This window comes from Coregonus lavaretus (genome assembly GCF_964263955.1).
Source record: "Coregonus lavaretus genome assembly, chromosome: 17".
In the NCBI taxonomy this organism is placed as follows: domain Eukaryota; kingdom Metazoa; phylum Chordata; class Actinopteri; order Salmoniformes; family Salmonidae; genus Coregonus; species Coregonus lavaretus.
The window spans coordinates 43,248,037-43,269,295 of NC_140004.1; the positions used below are offsets into that span (position 1 = coordinate 43,248,037).

At 42.1% G+C, this 21,259-nt stretch overlaps 1 protein-coding gene across 1 annotated transcript in view; it reads left to right on the top strand.

Moving 5' to 3' along the window:
* Positions 1 to 11,239: 11,239 nt before the first annotated feature.
* fxn (frataxin) overlaps positions 11,240 to 21,259 on the top strand; it is a gene marked incomplete at its 3' end in the record, with an annotated part of 13,902 nt that continues 3,882 nt past the window's right edge. Inside the window, exons 1-4 of the mRNA XM_084180415.1 lie at positions 11,240 to 11,385; positions 14,171 to 14,263; positions 14,693 to 14,790; positions 17,763 to 17,883. Of these exons, the coding sequence (XP_084036541.1) occupies positions 11,269 to 11,385; positions 14,171 to 14,263; positions 14,693 to 14,790; positions 17,763 to 17,883 (429 nt within the window). The 5' untranslated portion in view covers positions 11,240 to 11,268. The remainder of the gene's footprint in view (positions 11,386 to 14,170; positions 14,264 to 14,692; positions 14,791 to 17,762; positions 17,884 to 21,259) is intronic.

Below are 21,259 nucleotides of genomic sequence, written 5' to 3' on the forward strand. Positions count from 1 at the left end.
CCAAAAAGTTATATTTTGGTTTCATCTGACATTCTCCCAATCCTCTTCTGGATCATCCAAATGCACTCTAGCAAACTTCAGACGGGCCTGGACATGTACTGGCTTAAGCAGGGGGACACGTCTGGCACTGCAGGATTTGAGTCCCTGGTGGCGTAGTGTGTTACTGATGGTAGGCTTTGTTACTTTGGTCCCAGCTCTCTGCAGGTCATTCACTAGGTCCCCCCGTGTGGTTCTGGGATTTTTGCTCACCGTTCTTGTGATCATTTTGACCCCACGGGGTGATATCTTGCGTGGAGCCCCAGATCGAGGGAGATTATCAGTGGTCTTGTATGTCTTCCATTTCCTAATAATTGCTCCCACAGTTGATTTCTTCAAACCAAGCTGCTTACCTATTGCAGATTCAGTCTTCCCAGCCTGGTGCAGGTCTACAATTTTGTTTCTGGTGTCCTTTGACAGCTTGTTTGTAGGTGACCAAATACTTATTTTCCACCATAATTTGCAAATAAATTCATAAAAAAATCCTACAATGTGATTTTCTGGAAAAAGTTCTCAATTTTTCTGTCATAGTTGACGTGTACCTATGATGAAAATTACAGGCCTCTCATCTTTTTAAGTGGGAGAACTTGCACAATTGGTGGCTGACTAAATACTTTTTTTCCCCGACTGTAAATTGCTTTGAATACCTCAGTTGGTAGAAAAGCACTATATAAATCCAATCAATTATTATTATTATTATTATTATTAGATCACATACAGTGCATTCAGAAAAACTTACTTTTTCCACATTTTATTACGTTACATCCTTATTCTAAGATTGAGGAGGAAAAATATTTATTTAATCAATCTACACACAATACCCTATAATGACAAAGCGAAAACAGGTTCATACATTTTTGCAAATGTATTAAAAATAAATAACAGAAATACCTTATTTACATAAGTATTTAGACCCTTTGCAATGAGATTCGAAATTGAGCTCATGTACATCCTGTTTCCATTAATCATCCTTGAGATCCATCATTCTTAAATGGAAGAAGTTTGGAACCACCAAGACTCTTCCTAGAGCTGGCCGCCTGGCCAAACTGAGCAATTTGGGGAGAAGGGCCTTGGTCAGGGAGGTGACCAAGAACCCGATGGACACTCTGACAGAGCTCCAGAGTTCCTCTGTGGAGATGGTAGAACCTTCCAGAAGGACAACCATCTCTGCAACACTCCACCAATCAGGCCTTTATGGTAGAGTGGCCAGATGGAAGCCACTCCTCAGCCCGCTTGGAGTTTGCCAAAAGGCACCTAAAGACTCTCAGACCATGAGAAACAAAATTATCTGGTCTGATGAAACCAAGATTGAACTCTTTGGCCTGAATCCCAAGCATCACGTCTGGAGGAAACCTGGCACCATCCCTACGGTGAAGCATGCTGGTGGCAGCATCATGCTGTGGGGATGTTTTTCAGCCACAGGGACTGGGAAACTAGTCAGGATCGAGGGAAAGATGAACAGAGCAAAGTACAGAGAGATACATTATGAAAACCTGCTCTTAGGACCTCAGACTAGGGGGGAAAGGTTCACCTTCCAACAGGACAACGACCCTAAGCACACAGCCAAGACAACGCAGGAGTGGCTTCGGGACAAGTCTCTGAATGTCCATGAGTGGCCCAGCCAGAGCCCAGACTTGAACCCGATTGAACATCTCTGGAGAGACCTGAAAATAGCTGAGCAGCGACGCTCCCCATCCAACCTGACAGAGCGTGAGAGGATCTATAGATAAAAATGTGAGAAACCCCCCAAATACAGGTGTGCCAAGCTTGTAGCGTCATACCCAATAAGATTTGAGGCTGTAATTACTGCCAAAGGTGCTTCAACAAAGTACTGAGTAAAGGGTCTGAATACTTATGTAAATGTGATATTTCCATTTTATTTTATACATTAGCAAAAATGTCTAAAAACCTGTTTTTGTTTTGTCGTCATGGGGTATTGTGTGTAGATTGATAAGGGGAATAAAATAAAATAAATCAATTTTAGAATAAGGCTCTAACAAAATGTGGAAAAAGTAAAGGGGTCTGAATACTTTCCGAATGGACTGTATAAATATATATTTTTTAATTTCTATTATTATTGGTCCGTGGGCCTACAAAAAGGGGGGACGTAGCCCACGGGCCACCAGTTGCCCATCCCTGCTCTAGAGCTTACCCTGCTTACCACTTTAAAGTAGGAGGATACATATGCAAATAAAAGATGGTCAGAATAATCAGATCAGATTGTGATGTCATGATCTGGGCCAAAAACTCCATCCCACCTGAACAGGCTGAAATTCCAGGATTCTTTTCAAACAGCTCTTACACAAAAAGGGAATTATCATCATTTTCACAATTTCAGAGTGTTATTTCGACCTCATAGTGTGGACATATCATTAAATATAATTATCAAAAACCCACATATCATTAAGATATTTTCTAATTTCTCTCCCTCATGAGGAGGGAGGATAATGAAAGTTGACAGAAGTAACAAGTAATGGTACACCTTCCAGTTAGTTATAGGGTGAGGGAAAAAAGTATTTGATCCCCTGCTGATTTTGTACGTTTGTCCACTGACAAAGAAATGATCGGTCTATAATTTTAATGGTAGGTTTATTTGAACTGTGAGAGACATAATAACAACAAAAAAATCCAGAAAAACGCATATCAAAAATGATATAAATTGATTTGCATTTTAATGAGGGAAATAAGTATTTGACCCCCTCTCAATCAGAAAGATTTCTGGCTCCCAGGTGTCTTTTATACAGGTAACGAGTTGAGATTAGGAGCACACTCTTAAAGGGAGTGCTCCTAATCTCAGCTTGTTACCTGTAGAAAAGACACCTGTCCACAGAAGCAATCAATCAGATTCCAAACTCTCCACCATGGCCAAGACCAAAGAGCTCTCCAAGGATGTCAGGGACAAGATTGTACACCTACACAAGGCTGGAATGGGCTACAAGACCATCGCCAAGCAGCTTGGTGAGAAGGTGACAACAGTTGGTGTGATTATTCGCAAATGGAAGAAACACAAAAGAACTGTCATTCTCCCTCGGCCTGGGGCTCCATTCAAGATCTCACCTCGTGGAGTTGCAATGATCATGAGAACGGTGAGGAATCAGCCCAGAACTACACGGGAGGATCTTGTCAATGATCTCAAGGCAGCTGGGACCATAGTCACCAAGAAAACAATTGGTAACACATTACGCCGTGAAGGACTGAAATCTTGCAGCGCCCGCAAGGTCCCCCTGCTCAAGAAAGCACATATACAGGGCCGTCTGAAGTTTGCCAATGAACATCTGAATGAGTCAGAGGAGAACTGGGTGAAAGTGTTGTGGTCAGATGAGACCAAAATCGAGCTCTTTGGCATCAACTCAACTCGCCTTGTTTGGAGGAGGAGGAATGCTGCCTATGACCCCAAGAACACCATCCCCACCGTCAAACATGGAGTTGGAAACATTATGCTTTGGGGGTGTTTTTCTGCTAAGGGGACAGGACAACTTCACCGCATCAAAGGGACGATGGACGGGGCAATGTACCGTCAAATCTTGGGTGAGAACCTCCTTCCCTCAGCCAGGGCATTGAAAATGGGTCATGGATGGGTATTCCAGCATGACAATGACCTAAAACACATGGCCAAGGCAACACAGGAGTGACTCAAGAAGAAGCACAATTAGGTCCTGGAGTTGCCTAGCCAGTCTCCAGACCTTAATCCCATAGAAAATATGTGGAGGGAGCTGAAGGTTTGAGTTGCCAAACCTAAATAATGCACTAAATCAAACATTTGGCACATAATTGCGTTATACATCATGAAATTAGATGTGTAACGCAAGTATTACAATTAGCAATTAGCTAACAACTTAATTGATTGAACATGAAATTGATTTCAATATGATTGAAATATATAGGCCTATGCAGCGTATATTGTAATGATCGTTTTATGCAGTGCAACTTTAGTTACGGTTGTTTTGGGAAACAGAGATTTAACGATGCTCCTACGAAGGTTCTAAGGGTGTTTTCCACATATAGTCCTCTTTAAAATAACCTATCACAGTCCTCTTTAAAGTGAACTCTGGGGTAAAAAAAAAAAAAAGAAGCAAAAGAACTCAGTTCTCTTTGTTTTCACACTGCCCTTGCCTTGGAATGAGAACTCAACTCTTTGGCCAGTACACTTCACCTATTTTGTGGACCGAGTCCTCTTTGCATTCACATTGCAATGTTTAGAAAGGAACCAAGATTCACTCTGGGTTTTTACAATCAGAATGTGTTATTAGACTGCTAGATATACCTACTTACATTTTGGAAGTTAATAGATTGCATTTAGTTAATATATTAGACATAATAATTGTAATCAAAAGATACTATTAACATTTTGATTGGTAACATAATAAATAGCAATAGAATAACTGCAGAATAAATATTGAATTTAGTTAAAATATTAGACATAATAATTGTAATCAGAAGACACTATTAACATGTACATTTGGTTGGAAACAGAATAAATAGCAATAGAATAACTGCAGAATAAATAATGCTGTAATTGAAAATTGTACACCCAAGGTAGGTACTGCCCTTTTAAGAGCTAGAATAGATGTTGTACCCTATGTTGTGATTCTCACCACACACTATTCAAACCCCACAGTCAATAAACCGTTTATGAAGCTCTCTTAGCCTATAGATCACATATAGCAAACAAATAATCTGAACTAAAAACTCCACACATTTTGGAATTTCTGTGCGACCTTGAAAATCGCTAATCAATATCCAAAAACAGCACACATTTTTTTCTGCGAACCTCTCTTTTGTGGCATCAATGTGAGGGTTTATGTCAGGTTAAACGGTGTTGCAGTAGTCTAGTGTGTGGTGCGGGAATAATGACAAGTGAACCTGGAGAGTTTTGCGTTCACATTGTCCTAAAAAAGGGAACCAGACCGCGGAATTCAAACGAAACGAACTCAGACAACCCCTCGAGATGGTCTCAGTTCGGTTTGTTTCGGGTGCTCTTTTGAGGGGTCTGAGTTCTTTTGGAGTGTTCACACTGCACAAAAAATTAAGCGAACCGCACTGAGTTCACAAAAATTGTCTCAAAGGGACCAAGTGTGAAACACCCTTAGATGCTTTTGGGAAATCGGCCCCTGCTATTTCAGTGCATACGGTTAGAAAGGAGAAAAGTTCTCTAATGTGCCATCCCACTCCAGGCTGGCAGGTGGTGTTAATGCGCCATAACGGTGTAGCCAAACAGGGTTAACACTAGTTACCACCGCCACAAAGTCAATATTGGCTACATCACAAAAATGCATGAAAACAAACATTTGCTTTTTGGTCTTAATTTAAGGTTAGGGTTAGGCATAGGGTTAGCAGTATGTTAAGGTTAGGGTTAAAATCACATTTTAGGAAGAGAAATTGAAGAATAGACTGGGTTTATGACTTTTTGGCTGTAGTAAACCGCCAAACAGGCATGAGTAGAAGGTTCCCGAACAGACATTACCAATCAAGTTGATAACAAGATCAGCAGCACTGAAAGGCGAACATGCAGAGGTTATCCATTAAAAAACGATGTATTTATCAATTCATACGCGACCAGGGCTATAGAATACAGCAGAGAACGACGACATGTGTACAAGGGACCAGATATCTGTCTAATAAGGTAATGTCATATTTGCCACGCCGCTAGCTATGTTTTGCAAACGTCATCATTGTGTAACAGCTAACGTTAGCTAGCAAGATTATAGCCACCAAATAGATGGGCGAAAATGGGAGATGTCCTTTTGTCAGAATGTTGAATAAACTCTAATTTAAACCTACCGTTTGTCTAGTTGGTTCCACGGGAAAGTAAACTTAGCTACTGACTTTGAAAGGTGCTACACACAGGATTCTGGGGGGGATTTTTGTATTGTAATTTCAGAAAATGTCCATAATATCTACAGTAATAGTGTAATAGTAGTGTTTCACAGTATTACCTACCCGCCAGTTTTGTGATTTGCTGTGATATTCGCCTAATCATTTGCTAAGATTCTACACTGTTAACTCAATTTCAGTTTATGTGAGAAAACAAGTACTGAATGCTGTAGGGAATCATTGTACCTTCTAAATAGCTGCGAAATATATTTTCAATAACAAAAAATATCATTTTTACAGCTGTTTTAAGTTGGTGGACCAAAACCGAAAATAAAAGGCTCCAGTCTCTGCCATGTTAGGGGAAAGGGGGGGGATTTGTTTTTGAATGACTTGTGCTTGAGCCTTTTACTTTCGGTTTTGGTCCACCTGCTTCAAACAGCAGTAAAAACAGTATTTGTTGTTATGGGAAAGATATTTAGATGGTATAAGACCCCCCCCCCACACACACACTATTTAGTGCTTGTTTTCTCACATAAACTGAAATTGAGTGAAGGGTGTAGAATTTTAGTAACCAGGAAATGACGGAGCGATTTCTACTTGACAACGCAGCCACAAAGTCAGAAGACCTATCCTATTTTGACAATGGATGCTGCACCGGTGGGAGAAATCAATAGGCGAATATCACAACACTGGCGGGCAGTGGCGGCTCCTGAAAAAATTCTCAGGGGGGGCAATATTTCTGATGATTTAGGTGACCTACACACATTTAAAAAAAGATATGTCCAGCAACAACATGAAGACAGGGGCAGCATATAAGTCATTACCAGAAGCATTTATTGACTGATCTCAAAAGTGTTGGCTTACAAAAGCAAAATAAGTTATCACAGTAAAAATAATCAAGGGTGTTCTTTCACATTCCTCAACACTGCATAAACAATATGCATTTCCATAAAACACCTCATCTAATTGTGCCACAAAGTTGACAAGTCCAAGAAAAATACCAGGGTTGGTGGAGCCCTCAGTTTCATCTTTGCCTCGCAAAGCTAACTCAAACACTCCGCAAAACTTCACACACTGGATTAGCTGGCTGAGGATGTGGCGGTTCTTGCTAACCTCATCGTTGTGGCGGCGGACAGCTAGCCTGTATCCCTCATCCAGTTGAGTGGCAATGTTCACTCTCCCCAAAGCAGACAATCTCAAACAGCTATCCATGTGGGTCTTTGACAGCTCATGTTTCTTAATCTTTTCTGAAAGATGGTGCATGTCCGTTACACCAGTCGCTGTCCAAGCGGTGCTGTCTGCCGTGCCGCCTTCAGGGTGAAAGAGTAAGCAGGGGTAGCAGAAGACTGCATTAGCTACATCGCAGCCTGCTAGCCAGGTTTTTCGTTCGTACCAATTTTTGGAAAATCCTCGGGTGTAGGACTTTCCCCCTTTAGTAGAAACCTGTTGAATTATTAAATTTGGTCTGGGAGGTCCTAATTGTTTCGTTGCCAATTTATCTTGATTTGTTCGCCGACAAAAAGGAACTTCTTTCATAGAGACAATAGAGTTGCACTGAACGCTAGCCATCTTGACAGTAGTACGTGAATTGATTGACGCTGCTACCCGCTCTTTTCTTAGTTACGTTCATGGTTCATGGGGCGGCAGGTAGCTTAGTGGTTAAGAGCGTTGTGCCAGTAACCGAAAGGTCGCTGGTTCTAATCCCCGAGCCGACTAGGTGAAAAATCTGTCGATGTGCCCTTGAGCAAGGCACTTAACCCTAATTGCTCATGTAAGTCGCTCTGGATAAGAGCGTCTGCTAAATGACCAAAAAATAAAATAAATAATAAAAATAAATGGTTATGTTACGTATGACGAAAGCGCGTAAGTGCAAGCCCTCAGAAACCCATAGAGATTAGACCACTGAGTGGCGCAGTGGTCTAAGGCACTGCATTGCAGTGCTAACTGTGCCACTAGAGATCCTGGTTCGAATCCAGGCTCTGTCGCAGCCGGCCGCGACCGGGAGACTCATGGGCGGCGCACAATTGGCCCAGCGTCGTCCAGGGTAGGGGAGGGAATGGCCGGCAGGGATGTAGCTCAGTTGATAGAGCATGGCGTTTGCAATGCCAGGGTTGTGGGTTCGACTCCCACGGGGGGCCAGTATAAAAAAATATGTATTCACTAACTGTAAGTCGCTCTGGATAAGAGCGTCTGCTAAATGACTAAAATGTAAATGTAATTGAAAGCTCTGATATTTGAAAAAAATAGATTTTACATGGGAGTCTATGAGAGACTTCTGGGGCGATTTTCAACCTGACTGAAATCGCCCCAAAAGGGGCGGGGCCATTTGAAGCACGACTTTAGCCTGATTGGACATTTAGTGGCAGATCAGACGTCTAGATTAGAACACTGATAACTACTGTTGCCGTGATATAATTGATTAGAAAAAAAATCCCTTCCTATGTAATCCCTATTTAGATGTGATTTTAAAGATGCAAAATGTGAAGACTGTGCAAGGGGTGTAGACTTCACTAGGCACTTGTCTATCGCGTTGATGCTGCAACCTGGTCTCAGAGCATTTCATATGATTCTTTATGTAAATCCGAAACGCTCCATTTAGTATGATATGTTACATTTCGTATGGTATGTATTCATTTGTGGTTGTCCATCACCCATTTCGTATGATATGTTACGAATTACAATTCGTATTATATGTTACAAATTTTCAAAATGTACAATATGTTACGAAATTGCAAAACATATGATATGTTACGAATTCTAGCTAGGTGAATAGGTAGCTAACGTTAACAAGCTGGCTAACGTTAACTAGTCTAGGGGTTAGGGTTAAGGTTAGGGTTAAGTTTAGGACTTAGGTAAAGGGTAAATGTTAGGATTAGGATAAGGGTTAGCTAAATAAATAAATTGGTCATTTAGCAGACGCTCTTATCCAGAGCGACTTACAGGAGCAATTAGGGTTAAGTGCCTTGCTCAAGGGCACATCGACAGGTTTTTCACCTAGTCGGCTCGGGGATTAGAACCAGCGACCTTTCGGTTACTGGCACAACGCTCTTAACCACTAAGCTACCTGCCGCCCAAAAGGGTTCAGGTTAGGGGAAGGATTAGTTAAAAGGGTTCAGGTTAGGATTACGGGAAGGGTTAGCTAAAAGGGTTCAGGTTAGGATTACGGGAAGGGTTAGCTAAAAGGGTTCAGGTTAGGATTACGGGAAGGGTTAGCTAAAAGGGTTCAGGTTAGGATTACGGGAAGGGTTAGCAAACATGCTAAGTAGTTGCAGAGTATCTAAAAAGTAGTAAGTAGTTGAAAAGTTGCTAAAAAGCTAAAGTTGTCCATGATGAGATTCAAACTCGCAACCTTTGGGTTGCCAACCACCTTAACCATCTGTCTTATGTAACCTTACCAAACCTAACATATCATACTAATTTTAGCTTCCCTGATTGTTATTTACTATGTGATGTCTAGTCTATAAGACCAGGCTGCGATACCGATAGGCTCCAGAGAAAGGTTGTGCTGCTCTCGGATCAGTTCTCTACTAAAATCTGACCTTAACATTAGAATTATTCCACAATACTGACAAAGGATCAGCTCCTAGAGAGATATTGCGCCCCTTACCTATTTGGCTGCAAATATTGAGGTGGCGTATTCTAAGGTTTTACTCTAAATAATGCACTAAATCAAACATTTGGCACATAATTGCGTTATACATCATTAAATTAGATGTGTAACGCAAGTATTACAATTAGCAATTAGCTAACAACTTAATTGATTGAACATGAAATTGATTTCAATATGATTGAAATATATAGGCCTATGCAGCGTATATTGTAATTATCGTTTTATGCAGTGCAACTTTAGTTACGGTTGTTTTGGGAAACAGAGATTTAACGATGCTCCTACGAAGGTTCTAAGGGTGTTTTCCACATATAGTCCTCTTTAAAATAACCTATCACAGTCCTCTTTAAAGTGAACTCTGGGGTAAAAAAAATAAAATAAGCAAAAGAACTCAGTTCTCTTTGTTTTCACACTGCCCTTGCCTTGGAATGAGAACTCAACTCTTTGGCCAGTACACTTCACCTATTTTGTGGACCGAGTCCTCTTTGCATTATCATTGCAATGTTTAGAAAGGAACCAAGATTCACTCTTTTTACAATCAGAATGTGTTATTAGACTGCTAGATATACCTACTTACATTTTGGAAGTTAATAGATTGCATTTAGTTAATATATTAGACATATTAATTGTAATCAAAAGATACTATTAACATTTTGATTGGTAACACAATAAATAGCAATAGAATAACTGCTGAATAAATATTGAATTTAGTTAAAATATTAGACATAATAATTGTAATCAGAAGACACTATTAACATGTACATTTGGTTGGAAACAGAATAAATAGCAATAGAATAACTGCAGAATAAATAATGCTGTAATTGAAAATTGTACACCCAAGGTAGGTACTGCCCTTTTAAGAGCTAGAATAGATGTTGTACCCTATGTTGTGATTCTCACCACACACTATTCAAACCCCACAGTCAATAAACCGTTTATGAAGCTCTCTTAGCCTATAGATCACATATAGCAAACAAAAAATCTGAACTAAAAACTCCACACATTTTGGAATTTCTGTGCGACCTTGACAATCGCTAATCAATATCCAAAAACAGCACACATTTTTTTCTGCGAACCTCTCTTTTGTGGCATCAATGTGAGGGTTTATGTCAGGTTAAACGGTGTTGCAGTAGTCTAGTGTGTGGTGCGGGAATAATGACAAGTGAACCTGGAGAGTTTTGCGTTCACATTGTCCTAAAAAAGGGAACCAGACCGCGGAATTCAAACGAAACGAACTCAGACAACCCCTCGAGATGGTCTCAGTTCGGTTCGTTTCGGGTGCTCTTTTGAGGGGTCTGAGTTCTTTTGGAGTGTTCACACTGCACAAAAAATGAAGCGAACCGCACTGAGTTCACAAAAATTGTCTGAAAGGGACCAAGTGTGAAACACCATTAGATGCTTTTGGGAAATCGGCCCCTGCTATTTCAGTGCATAAGGTTAGAAAGGAGAAAAGTTCTCTAATGTGCCATCCCACTCCAGGCTGGCAGGTGGTGTTAATGCGCCATAACGGTGTAGCCAAACAGGGTTAACACTAGTTACCACCGCCACAAAGTCAATATTGGCTACATCACAAAAATGCATGAAAACAAACATTTGCTTTTTGGTCTTAATTTAAGGTTAGGGTTAGGCATAGGGTTAGCAGTATGTTAAGGTTAGGGTTAAAATCACATTTTAGGAAGAGAAATTGAAGAATAGACTGGGTTTATGACTTTTTGGCTGTAGTAAACCGCCAAACAGGCATGAGTAGAAGGTTCCCGAACAGACATTACCAATCAAGTTGATAACAAGATCAGCAGCACTGAAAGGCGAACATGCAGAGGTTATCCATTAAAAAACTATGTATTTATCAATTCATACGCGACCAGAGCTATAGAATACAGCAGAGAACGATGACATGTGTACAAGGGACCAGATATCTGTCTAATAAGGTAATGTCATATTTGCCACGCCGCTAGCTATGTTTTGCAAACGCCATCATTGTGTAACAGCTAACGTTAGCTAGCAAGATTATAGCCACCAAATAGCTGGGCGAAAATGGGAGATGTCCTTTTGTCAGAATGTTGAATAAACTCTAATTTAAACCTACCGTTTGTCTAGTTGGTTCCACGGGAAAGTAAACTTAGCTACTGACTTTGAAAGGTGCTACACACAGGATTCTGGGGGGGATTTTTGTATTGTAATTTCAGAAAATGTCCATAATATCTACAGTAATAGTGTAATAGTAGTGTTTCACAGTATTACCTACCCGCCAGTTTTGTGATTTGCTGTGATATTCGCCTAATCATTTGCTAAGATTCTACACTGTTAACTCAATTTCAGTTTATGTGAGAAAACAAGTACTGAATGCTGTAGGGAATCATTGTACCTTCTAAATAGCTGCGAAATATATTTTCAATAACAAAAAATATCATTTTTACAGCTGTTTTAAGTTGGTGGACCAAAACCGAAAATAAAAGGCTCCAGTCTCTGCCATGTTAGGGGAAAGGGGGGGGATTTGTTTTTGAATGACTTGTGCTTGAGCCTTTTACTTTCGGTTTTGGTCCACCTGCTTCAAACAGCAGTAAAAACAGTATTTGTTGTTATGGGAAAGATATTTAGATGGTATAAGACCCCCCCCCACACACACACTATTTAGTGCTTGTTTTCTCACATAAACTGAAATTGAGTGAAGGGTGTAGAATTTTAGTAACCAGGAAATGACGGAGCGATTTCTACTTGACAACGCAGCCACAAAGTCAGAAGACCTATCCTATTTTGACAATGGATGCTGCACCGGTGGGAGAAATCAATAGGCGAATATCACAACACTGGCGGGCAGTGGCGGCTCCTGAAAAAATTCTCAGGGGGGGCAATATTTCTGATGATTTAGGTGACCTACACACATTTAAAAAAAGATATGTCCAGCAACAACATGAAGACAGGGGCAGCATATAAGTCATTACCAGAAGCATTTATTGACTGATCTCAAAAGTGTTGGCTTACAAAAGCAAAATAAGTTATCACAGTAAAAATAATCAAGGGTGTTCTTTCACATTCCTCAACACTGCATAAACAATATGCATTTCCATAAAACACCTCATCTAATTGTGCCACAAAGTTGACAAGTCCAAGAAAAATACCAGGGTTGGTGGAGCCCTCAGTTTCATCTTTGCCTCGCAAAGCTAACTCAAACACTCCGCAAAACTTCACACACTGGATTAGCTGGCTGAGGATGTGGCGGTTCTTGCTAACCTCATCGTTGTGGCGGCGGACAGCTAGCCTGTATCCCTCATCCAGTTGAGTGGCAATGTTCACTCTCCCCAAAGCAGACAATCTCAAACAGCTATCCATGTGGGTCTTTGACAGCTCATGTTTCTTAATCTTTTCTGAAAGATGGTGCATGTCCGTTACACCAGTCGCTGTCCAAGCGGTGCTGTCTGCCGTGCCGCCTTCAGGGTGAAAGAGTAAGCAGGGGTAGCAGAAGACTGCATTAGCTACATCGCAGCCTGCTAGCCAGGTTTTTCGTTCGTACCAATTTTTGGAAAATCCTCGGGTGTAGGACTTTCCCCCTTTAGTAGAAACCTGTTGAATTATTAAATTTGGTCTGGGAGGTCCTAATTGTTTCGTTGCCAATTTATCTTGATTTGTTCGCCGACAAAAAGGAACTTCTTTCATAGAGACAATAGAGTTGCACTGAACGCTAGCCATCTTGACAGTAGTACGTGAATTGATTGACGCTGCTACCCGCTCTTTTCTTAGTTACGTTCATGGTTCTTGGGGCGGCAGGTAGCTTAGTGGTTAAGAGCGTTGTGCCAGTAACCGAAAGGTCGCTGGTTCTAATCCCCGAGCCGACTAGGTGAAAAATCTGTCGATGTGCCCTTGAGCAAGGCACTTAACCCTAATTGCTCATGTAAGTCGCTCTGGATAAGAGCGTCTGCTAAATGACCAAAAAATAAAATAAATAATAAAAATAAATGGTTATGTTACGTATGACGAAAGCGCGTAAGTGCAAGCCCTCCCGGAACCCATAGAGATTGTATTGAAAGCTCTGATATTTGAAAAAAATAGATTTTACATGAGAGTCTATGAGAGACTTCTGGGGCGATTTTCAACCTGACTGAAATCGCCCCAAAAGGGGCGGGGCCATTTGAAGCACGACTTTAGCCTGATTGGACATTTAGTGGCAGATCAGACGTCTAGATTAGAACACTGATAACTACTGTTGCCGTGATATAATTGATTAGAAAAAAAATCCCTTCCTTTTCCCGTTTGGCAGTGCGTCGCTCATATCGCCCTAATGAACACACCGCCCCTGCTGGCGGGTAAGTAATACTGTGAAACACTATCATTTACATTTTAGTCATTTAGCAGACGCTCTTATCCAGAGCGACTTACAGTTAGTGAGTGCATACAATTTCATGCCACTATTACTGCAGATGTTTGGACATTTTCTGAAATTACAATTTACGGGCTGTATCACAACCGGCCGTGATCGGGAGTCCCATAGGGCGGCGCACAATTGGCCCAGCGTAGTTCGGGTTAGGGGAGGGTTTGGCCAGGGTAGGCCATCATTATAAATAAGAATTTGTTCTTAACTGACTTGCCTAGTTAAATAAAGGTTTAAAAAAATATATATATATATCCTATGTGTAGCACCTTTAAAAATGCGGGTGTTTATCAACTGAATCATGCATACAAGATGCAATAACAGATATTGCCTTCTCTCATTTTCAGCACCTGGGAAACTCTCGCTGTCTGAGAACCTGGTCTCCAACAAATGACACATCTAAGCCTGTGATCTCGTGGAGTGCCCTGTGTTCATCAAAGGTCAATTTACTTACTAGTCCCACTGATAAACACTGTTGGTTTTTGATGTCAGCTGAGGAGCTTGCCTAGTAAATCTGACTTTGATAACATCACCACGTTTTGTGACTAGGGAGAAGCCAGCCAGGTGTACATCACCTTGGGTAGTGGTCATCAACTCTGGTCTTTGAGAGCAACAGGGTGAGTGGGCTTTTTGTTCCCGCCAGCACTAACAACCCATGATTCAACTAACTCATCATCAAGACAGTGGTTGAACAGATGTTGGTGATGCTGGGCAGGAACAAAAGCCTGCATACACTGTGCAAGATCCAGTACCAGGGTTGGTGACTGTCTGCTGGTCTAGGGAACTATGATATCATACAGATTTTTTGCCACAGCACTTTATACTATACAATGCAATGATATCCCTATCTGTGTGTTTCTCTATCCCAGTGGCTTGATAGCAGAACTGGAGGAGGAGAACAGAGGAGAGTTCTACATGTCACTTCACCAGTACAGACAGAGGAAAACGCTGTTCAGATAAGGGAAAGGTACTGTGGGATACTAGAGGAGTGCTAGCTAAGTGTAGTATCACCATTGATGACACATCTCATTTAATCTCTTGCGAAGCTCCTCGTGGCAACATTAAGGAACTGCAGTATTACGCTCTACTACAATATCATCACATTTTCTTTGTCACATACACATGTTTAGCAGATGTTATTGTTGGTCTAGGGAAATGCTTGTGTTTCTAGCTCCAACAGTGCAGTATATCTAACAATTCACAACAATACACTCAAGCTAAAAGTAAAATAATGGAATTAAGGAATATACAAATATTAGAAATATTAAGATGAGCAATGTCGGAATGGCATAGACTAAAATACAGTAGAATAGAATACAGTATATACAGTGAGGGGAAAAAAGTATTTGATCCCCTGCTGATTTTGTATGTTTGCCCACTGACAAAGACATGATCAGTCTATCATTTTAATGGTAGGTTTATTTGAACAGTGAGAGACAGAATAACAACAAAAAAATCCAGAAAAACGCTTGTCAAAAATGTTATGAATTGATTTGCATTTTAATGAGGGAAATAAGTATTTGACCCCCTCTCAATCAGAAAGATTTCTGGCTCCCAGGTGTCTTTTATACAGGTAATGAGCTGAGATTAGGAGCACACTCTTAAAGGGAGTGCTCCTAATCTCAGCTTGTTACCTGTAGAAAAGACACCTGTCCACAGAAGCAATCAATCAATCAGATTCCAAACTCTCCACCATGGCCAAGACCAAAGAGCTTTCCAAGGATGTCAGGGACAAGATTGTAGACCTACACAAGGCTGGAATGGGCTACAAGACCATCGCCAAGCAGCTTGGTGAGAAGGTGACAACAGTTGGTGTGATTATTCGCAAATGGAAGAAACACAAAATAACTGTCAATCTCCCTTGGCCTGGGGCTCCATGCAAGATCTCACCTCGTGGAGTTGCAATGATCATGAGAATGGTGAGGAATCAGCCCAGAACTACACAGGAGGATCTTGTCAATGATCTCAAGGCAGCTGGGACCATAGTCACCAAGAAAACAATTGGTAACACACTACGCCGTGAAGGACTGAAATCCTGCAGCGCCCGCAAGGTCCCCCTGCTCAAGAAAGCACATATACAGGGCCGTCTGAAGTTTGCCAATGAACATCTGAATGATTCAGAGGAGAACTGGGTGAAAGTGTTGTGGTCAGATGAGACCAAAATGGAGCTCTTTGGCATCAACTCAACTCGCCATGTTTGGAGGAGGAGGAATGCTGCCTATGACCCCAAGAACACCATCCACACCGTCAAACATGGAGGTGGAAACATAATGCTTTTGGGGGTGTTTTTCTGTTAAGGGGACAGGACAACTTCACCACATCAAAGGGACGATGGATGGGGCCATGTACTGTCAAATCTTGGGTGAGAACCTCCTTCCCTCAGCCAGGGCATTGAAAATGGGTCGTGGATGGGTATTCCAGCATGACAATGACCCAAAACACACGGCCAAGGCAACAAAGGAGTGGCTCAAGAAGAAGCACATTAAGGTCCTGGAGTGGCCTAGCCAGTCTCCAGACCTTAATCCCATAGAAAATCTGTGGAGGGAGCTGAAGGTTCGAGTTGCCAAACATCAGCCTCGAAACCTTAATGACTTGGAGAAGATCTGCAAAGAGGAGTGGGACAAAATCCCTCCTGAGATGTGTGCAAACCTGGTGGCCAACTATAAGAAACGTCTGACCTCTGTGATTGCCAACAAGGGTTTTGCCACCAAGTACTAAGTCATGTTTTGCAGAGGGGTCAAATACTTATTTCCCTCATTAAAATGCAAATCAATTTATAACATTTTTGACATGCGTTTTTCTGGACTTTTTTGTTGTTATTCTGTCTCACACTGTTCAAATAAACCTACCATTAAAATTATAGACTGATCATTTCTTTGTCAGTGGGCAAACATACAAAATCAGCAGGGGATCAAATACTTTTTTCCCTCACTGTATGTATGTAAACATTATTAGAGTGACTAGTGTTCCATTATTAATGTGGCCAGTGATTTCAAGTCTATGTACATAGGGCAGCAGCCTCTAAGGTGCAGGGTTGCGTAACCGGGTGGAAGACGCCTAGTGATGGCTATTTAACAGTCTGATGGCCTTGATATAAAAGCTGTTTTTCAGTCTCTCGGTCCCAGCTTTGATGCACCTGCACTGACCTCGCCTTCTGGATGATAGCGGGGTGTACAGGCAGTGGCTCGGGTGGTTGTTGTCCTTGATGACCTTTTTGGCCTTCCTGTGACATCGGGTGCTGTAGGTGTCCTGGAGGGCAGGTAGTTTGCTCCTGGTGATGCGTTGGGCAGACCGCATCACCCTCTGGAGAGCCCTGTGGTTGCGGGCTGTGCAGTTTCCGTACCAGGCGGTGATACAGCCGACAGTATGCTCTCAATTGTGCATCTGTAAAAGTTTGTGAGGGTTTTAGGTGCCAAGCCAAATTTCTTCCGCCTCCTGAGGTTGAAGAGGCGCTGTTACGCTGTCTGTGTGGCTGGACCATTTCAGAACATCAGTGATGTGTACGCCGAGGAACCTGAAGCTTTCCACCTTCTCCACTGCGGTCCCGTCGATGTGGATAGGGGCGTGCTCCCTCTGCTGTTTCCTGAAGTCCACGATCAGCTCCTTTGTTTTGTCGACATTGAGGGAGAGGTTATTTTCCTGGCACCACTCCGCCAGGGCCCTCACCTCCTCTCTGTAGGCTGTCTTGTCATTGTTGGTAATCAGGCCTACTACTGTTGTGTCGTCTGCAAACTTGATGATTGAGTTGGAGGCGTGCGTGGCCACGCAGTCATGGGTGAACAGGGAGTACAGGAGGCAGTGTTCTATTTGGGTTAAGTTATTTTCAGGCCAGTGAGTGGACATTCAGTTCACATGCCAAATACAGTTTGTATAAAATTCAGCCTCTGTGGTTGTTGACCCTCATTCTGACCCTAACCCTGTGTGTTTATCCCTCCCCAGTGAGATCAGCGAGGCAGCCTATGAGAAGCTAGCAGATGAGACTCTGGATGCGTTGGCTGACTACTTTGAAGATCTGATGGATGGACCACTAGCAGGGCCGGAGTTTGATGTTCTCTTCTCTGTAAGTACACACACATAACATTGTCTTATCTGTAAGTAGTAGGCTTCTGATTGTATACTAATTGTAAGATCATCTACTAAATGACAAATGGTCAGAGTATGACGTTGTCTTCTCTGTAAGTCCAGGGAGTTACTGTACGTACTGTTTCTGTCCTCCTCCATTTTGTCCACTAGGGGTAGCTGTTGACTCACATGTCATTCCATTGGAGGTTTGACAATCCTATTTGCCACATTTATCCTGATAATGTTGGGAGTTCTTCATCAGAAAATACTATTTGTGAATGATGAGTAGTCCAAGGCCTGTGTATCTAGTTGTGAATTATGAGTAGTCCAAGGCCTGTGTATCTAGTTGTGAATTATGAGTAGTCCAAGGCCTGTTTATCTAGTTGTGAATGATGAGTAGTCCAAGGCCTGTGTGTCTGGTTGTGAATGATGAGTAGTCCAAGGCCTGTGTGTCTGTTTGTGAATGATGAGTAGTCCAAGGCCTGTGTGTCTGGTTGTGAATGATCAGTAGTCCAAGGCCTGTGTGTCTGGTTGTGAATGATGAGTGCATGTCTGTTAGGGATCCATGGGGCCCAGGGCACTAAACACCACGTCAATACACTGATGTCTCGCTCTCTCTCTCTCTGTCTATCTGTCTGTCTGTTCGTGTCTGTGTCCATGGGAGTAAATTGGTCTGACATTATGGTAAAAAGTGATTAATGGTGGTAATGAGCTGACATCTTGACCTGGGTCGGTGCTGTATCAGACAACAAGACGATCTATTGATGCCCAGATGACTGACTGACTGGCTGGCTGACTGACTGGCTGACTGCTGCTGGCTGATTGGCTGACTGACTGGCTGACTGCTGCTGGCTTGTGTGTTTTGTCAGCATCACTGCTTCTAGGGGACATCTTGCTTCTACAAGTAGAATCTATGAATCCACCGAGTGCATTATAAAAAGAAGCAAGCCTTTCCATTACATTACCACCGATTTCTATATGCTAGCTAGTAGCTTTGCCACAAGCTTATAAGAACGGGAGTTAGCATTTAGCAGACATTTTTATAAACCCCAAAATGACATTTTCTAAATATTATGCAGCGAAAACAGCCACATACTGTATATCAACGTACAACACCAAATAATGCATGCAGAGCAGAATTAGGCCGATTCCCACTAATTATCAAAATCCAGAAAAGAGCCGTTAAATTCTATACCCACCTAAAAGGAAGCGATTCCCAAACCTTCCATAACAAAGCCATCACCTACAGACAGATGAACCTGGAGAAGAGTCCCCTAAGCAAGCTGGTCCTGGGGCTCTGTTCACGAACACAAACAGAGCCCCAGGACAGCAACACAATTAGACCCAACCAAATCATGAGAAAACAAAAATATAATTACTTGACACATTGGAAAGAATTTACCATAAAACAGCGCAAACTGGAATGCTATTTGGCCCTAAACAGAGAATACACAGTGGCAGAATACCTGACCACTGTGACTGACCCAAACTTAAGGAAAGCTTTGACTATGTACAGATTCAGTGAGCATAGCCTTGCTATTGAGAAAGACCACCGTAGGCAGACCTGGCTCTCAAGAGAAGACAGGCTATGTGCACACTGCCCACAAAATGAGGTGGAAACTGAGCTGCACTTCCTAACCTCCTGCCAAATGTATGACCATATTAGAGACACATATTTCCCTCAGATTACACAGACCCACAAAGAATTCGAAAACAAATCCAATTTTGATAAACTCCCTTATCTACTAGGTGAAATACCATAGTGTGCCATCCCAGCAGCAAGATTTGTGACCTGTTGCCACAAGAAAAGGGCAACCAGTGAAGAACAAACACCATTGTAAATACAACCCATATTTACAGTGCATTCGGAAAGTATTCAGACCCCTTGACTTTTTACACATTTTGTTACGTTAGCCTTATTCTAAAATTGATTAAATCGTTTTTTTTTTACCCCTCATCAATCTACACACAATACCCCATAATGACAAAGCAAAAACAGGTTTTTGGAAATATTGCAAATGAATTAAAAATACAAAACTGAAATATCACATTTACATAAGTATTCAGACCCTTTACTCAGTACTTTGTTGAAGCACCATTGGCAGCGATTACAGCCTCGAGTCTTAATGGGTATGATGCTACAAGCTTGGCACACCTGTATTTGGGGAGTTTCTCCCATTCTTCTCTGCAGATCCTCTCAAGCTCTGTCAGGTTGGATGGGGAGCGTCGTTGTACAGCTATTTTCAGTCCAGGCTCTGGTTGGGCCACTCAAGGACATTCAGAGACTTGTCCCGAAGTCACTCCTGCGTTGTCTTGGCTGTGTACTTAGGGTCGTTGTCCTGTTGGAAGGTGAACCTTTACCCCCTATTCTGAGGTCCTGAGAGCAGGTTTTCATCATGGTTCTCTCTGTACTTTGCTCCGTTCATCTTTCACTCGATCCACACTAGTCTCCCAGTCCCTGTCGCTGAAAAACATCCCCACAGCATGATGCTGCCACCACCATGCTTCACAGTAGGGATGGTGCCAGGTTTCCTCCAGACATGATGCTTGGGATTCAGGCCAAAGAGTTCAATCTTGGTTTCATCAGACCAGATAATTTTGTTTCTCATGGTCTGAGAGTCTTTAGGTGCCTTTTGGCAAACTCCAAGCGGGCTGTCATGTGCCTTTTACTGAGGAGTGGCTTCCATCTGGCCACTCTACCATAAAGGCCTGATTGGTGGAGTTTTGCAGAGATGGTTGTCCTTCTGGAAGGTTCTCCCATCCCCACAGAGGAACTCTAGAGCTCTGACAGAGTGTCCATCGGATTCTTGGTCACCTCCCTGACCAAGGCCCTTCTCCCCAAATTGCCAGCTCTAGGAAGAGTCTTGGTGGTTCCAAACTTCTTCCATTTAAGAATGATGGAGGCCACTGTGTTCTTGGGGACCTTCAATGCTGTATAAATGTTTTGGTACCTTTCACCAGATCTGTGTCTTGACACAATCCTGTCTCGGAGCTCTACGGACAATTCCTTCGACGTCATTGCTTGGTTTTTGCTCTGACATGCACTGTCAACTGTGGGACCTTATATAGACAGGTGTGTCTTTCCAAATCATGTCCAATCAATTGAATTTACCACAGGTGGACTCCAATCAAGTTGTAGAAACATCTCAAGGATGATCAATGGAAACAGGATGCACCTGAGCTCAATTTCGAATCCCATAGTAAAGGGTCTGAATACTTATGTAAATAAGTTTTGCTGAGATTTATATATACCTGTTTTTGCTTTGTCATTATGGGGTATTGTGTGTTTTTGTTTGATCAATTTTAGAATAAGGCTGTAACGTAACAAAATGTGGAGAAAGTGAAGGGGTCTGAATACCTTTCGAATGCACTGT